The following is a 279-nucleotide window of genomic DNA, read 5'->3' as shown; positions in this document are numbered from 1 at the left end:
ATGCATCAGTGTTTGCTGACATGTGGCTCAATTTGGTGGGAGACGTGAAGAGTTTGACCAAGGACATTGGCGACCAGATAGCTGCCGAGAGCAAGCCGCCAGAGAAGCAGGTGTACATGTCTCTGCCGCGCCCGGGGGTAGGTCCAGCTTGCACGGCCGTCGCCCTCTCTTCCCTCCCTACCGCAAGCCTGCAAGTCTGCAAGATTGCAACCTCTTGCAACAGCCTGCAATTACACTTCTTTTTTCTTTTGGATTCGATGCTCATGCTGTCATGATCTT

At 53.4% G+C, this 279-nt stretch overlaps 1 protein-coding gene across 1 annotated transcript in view; it reads left to right on the top strand.

The window, feature by feature from the left end:
- LOC119588089 (alpha-catulin-like) overlaps positions 1–279 on the top strand; it is a gene marked incomplete at both ends in the record, with an annotated part of 86,154 nt that overhangs the window by 72,425 nt on the left and 13,450 nt on the right. Inside the window, 1 exon segment of the mRNA XM_037936798.1 lies at positions 10–137. Coding sequence (XP_037792726.1) covers positions 10–137 — 128 coding nt within the window.

This window comes from Penaeus monodon, chromosome 23 (assembly GCF_015228065.2).
Source record: "Penaeus monodon isolate SGIC_2016 chromosome 23, NSTDA_Pmon_1, whole genome shotgun sequence".
Classification (NCBI taxonomy): Eukaryota; Metazoa; Arthropoda; class Malacostraca; order Decapoda; family Penaeidae; genus Penaeus; species Penaeus monodon.
The sequence above is the reverse complement of the archived record's forward strand: the minus strand, read 5'-3'. Positions and strand labels throughout refer to the sequence as shown.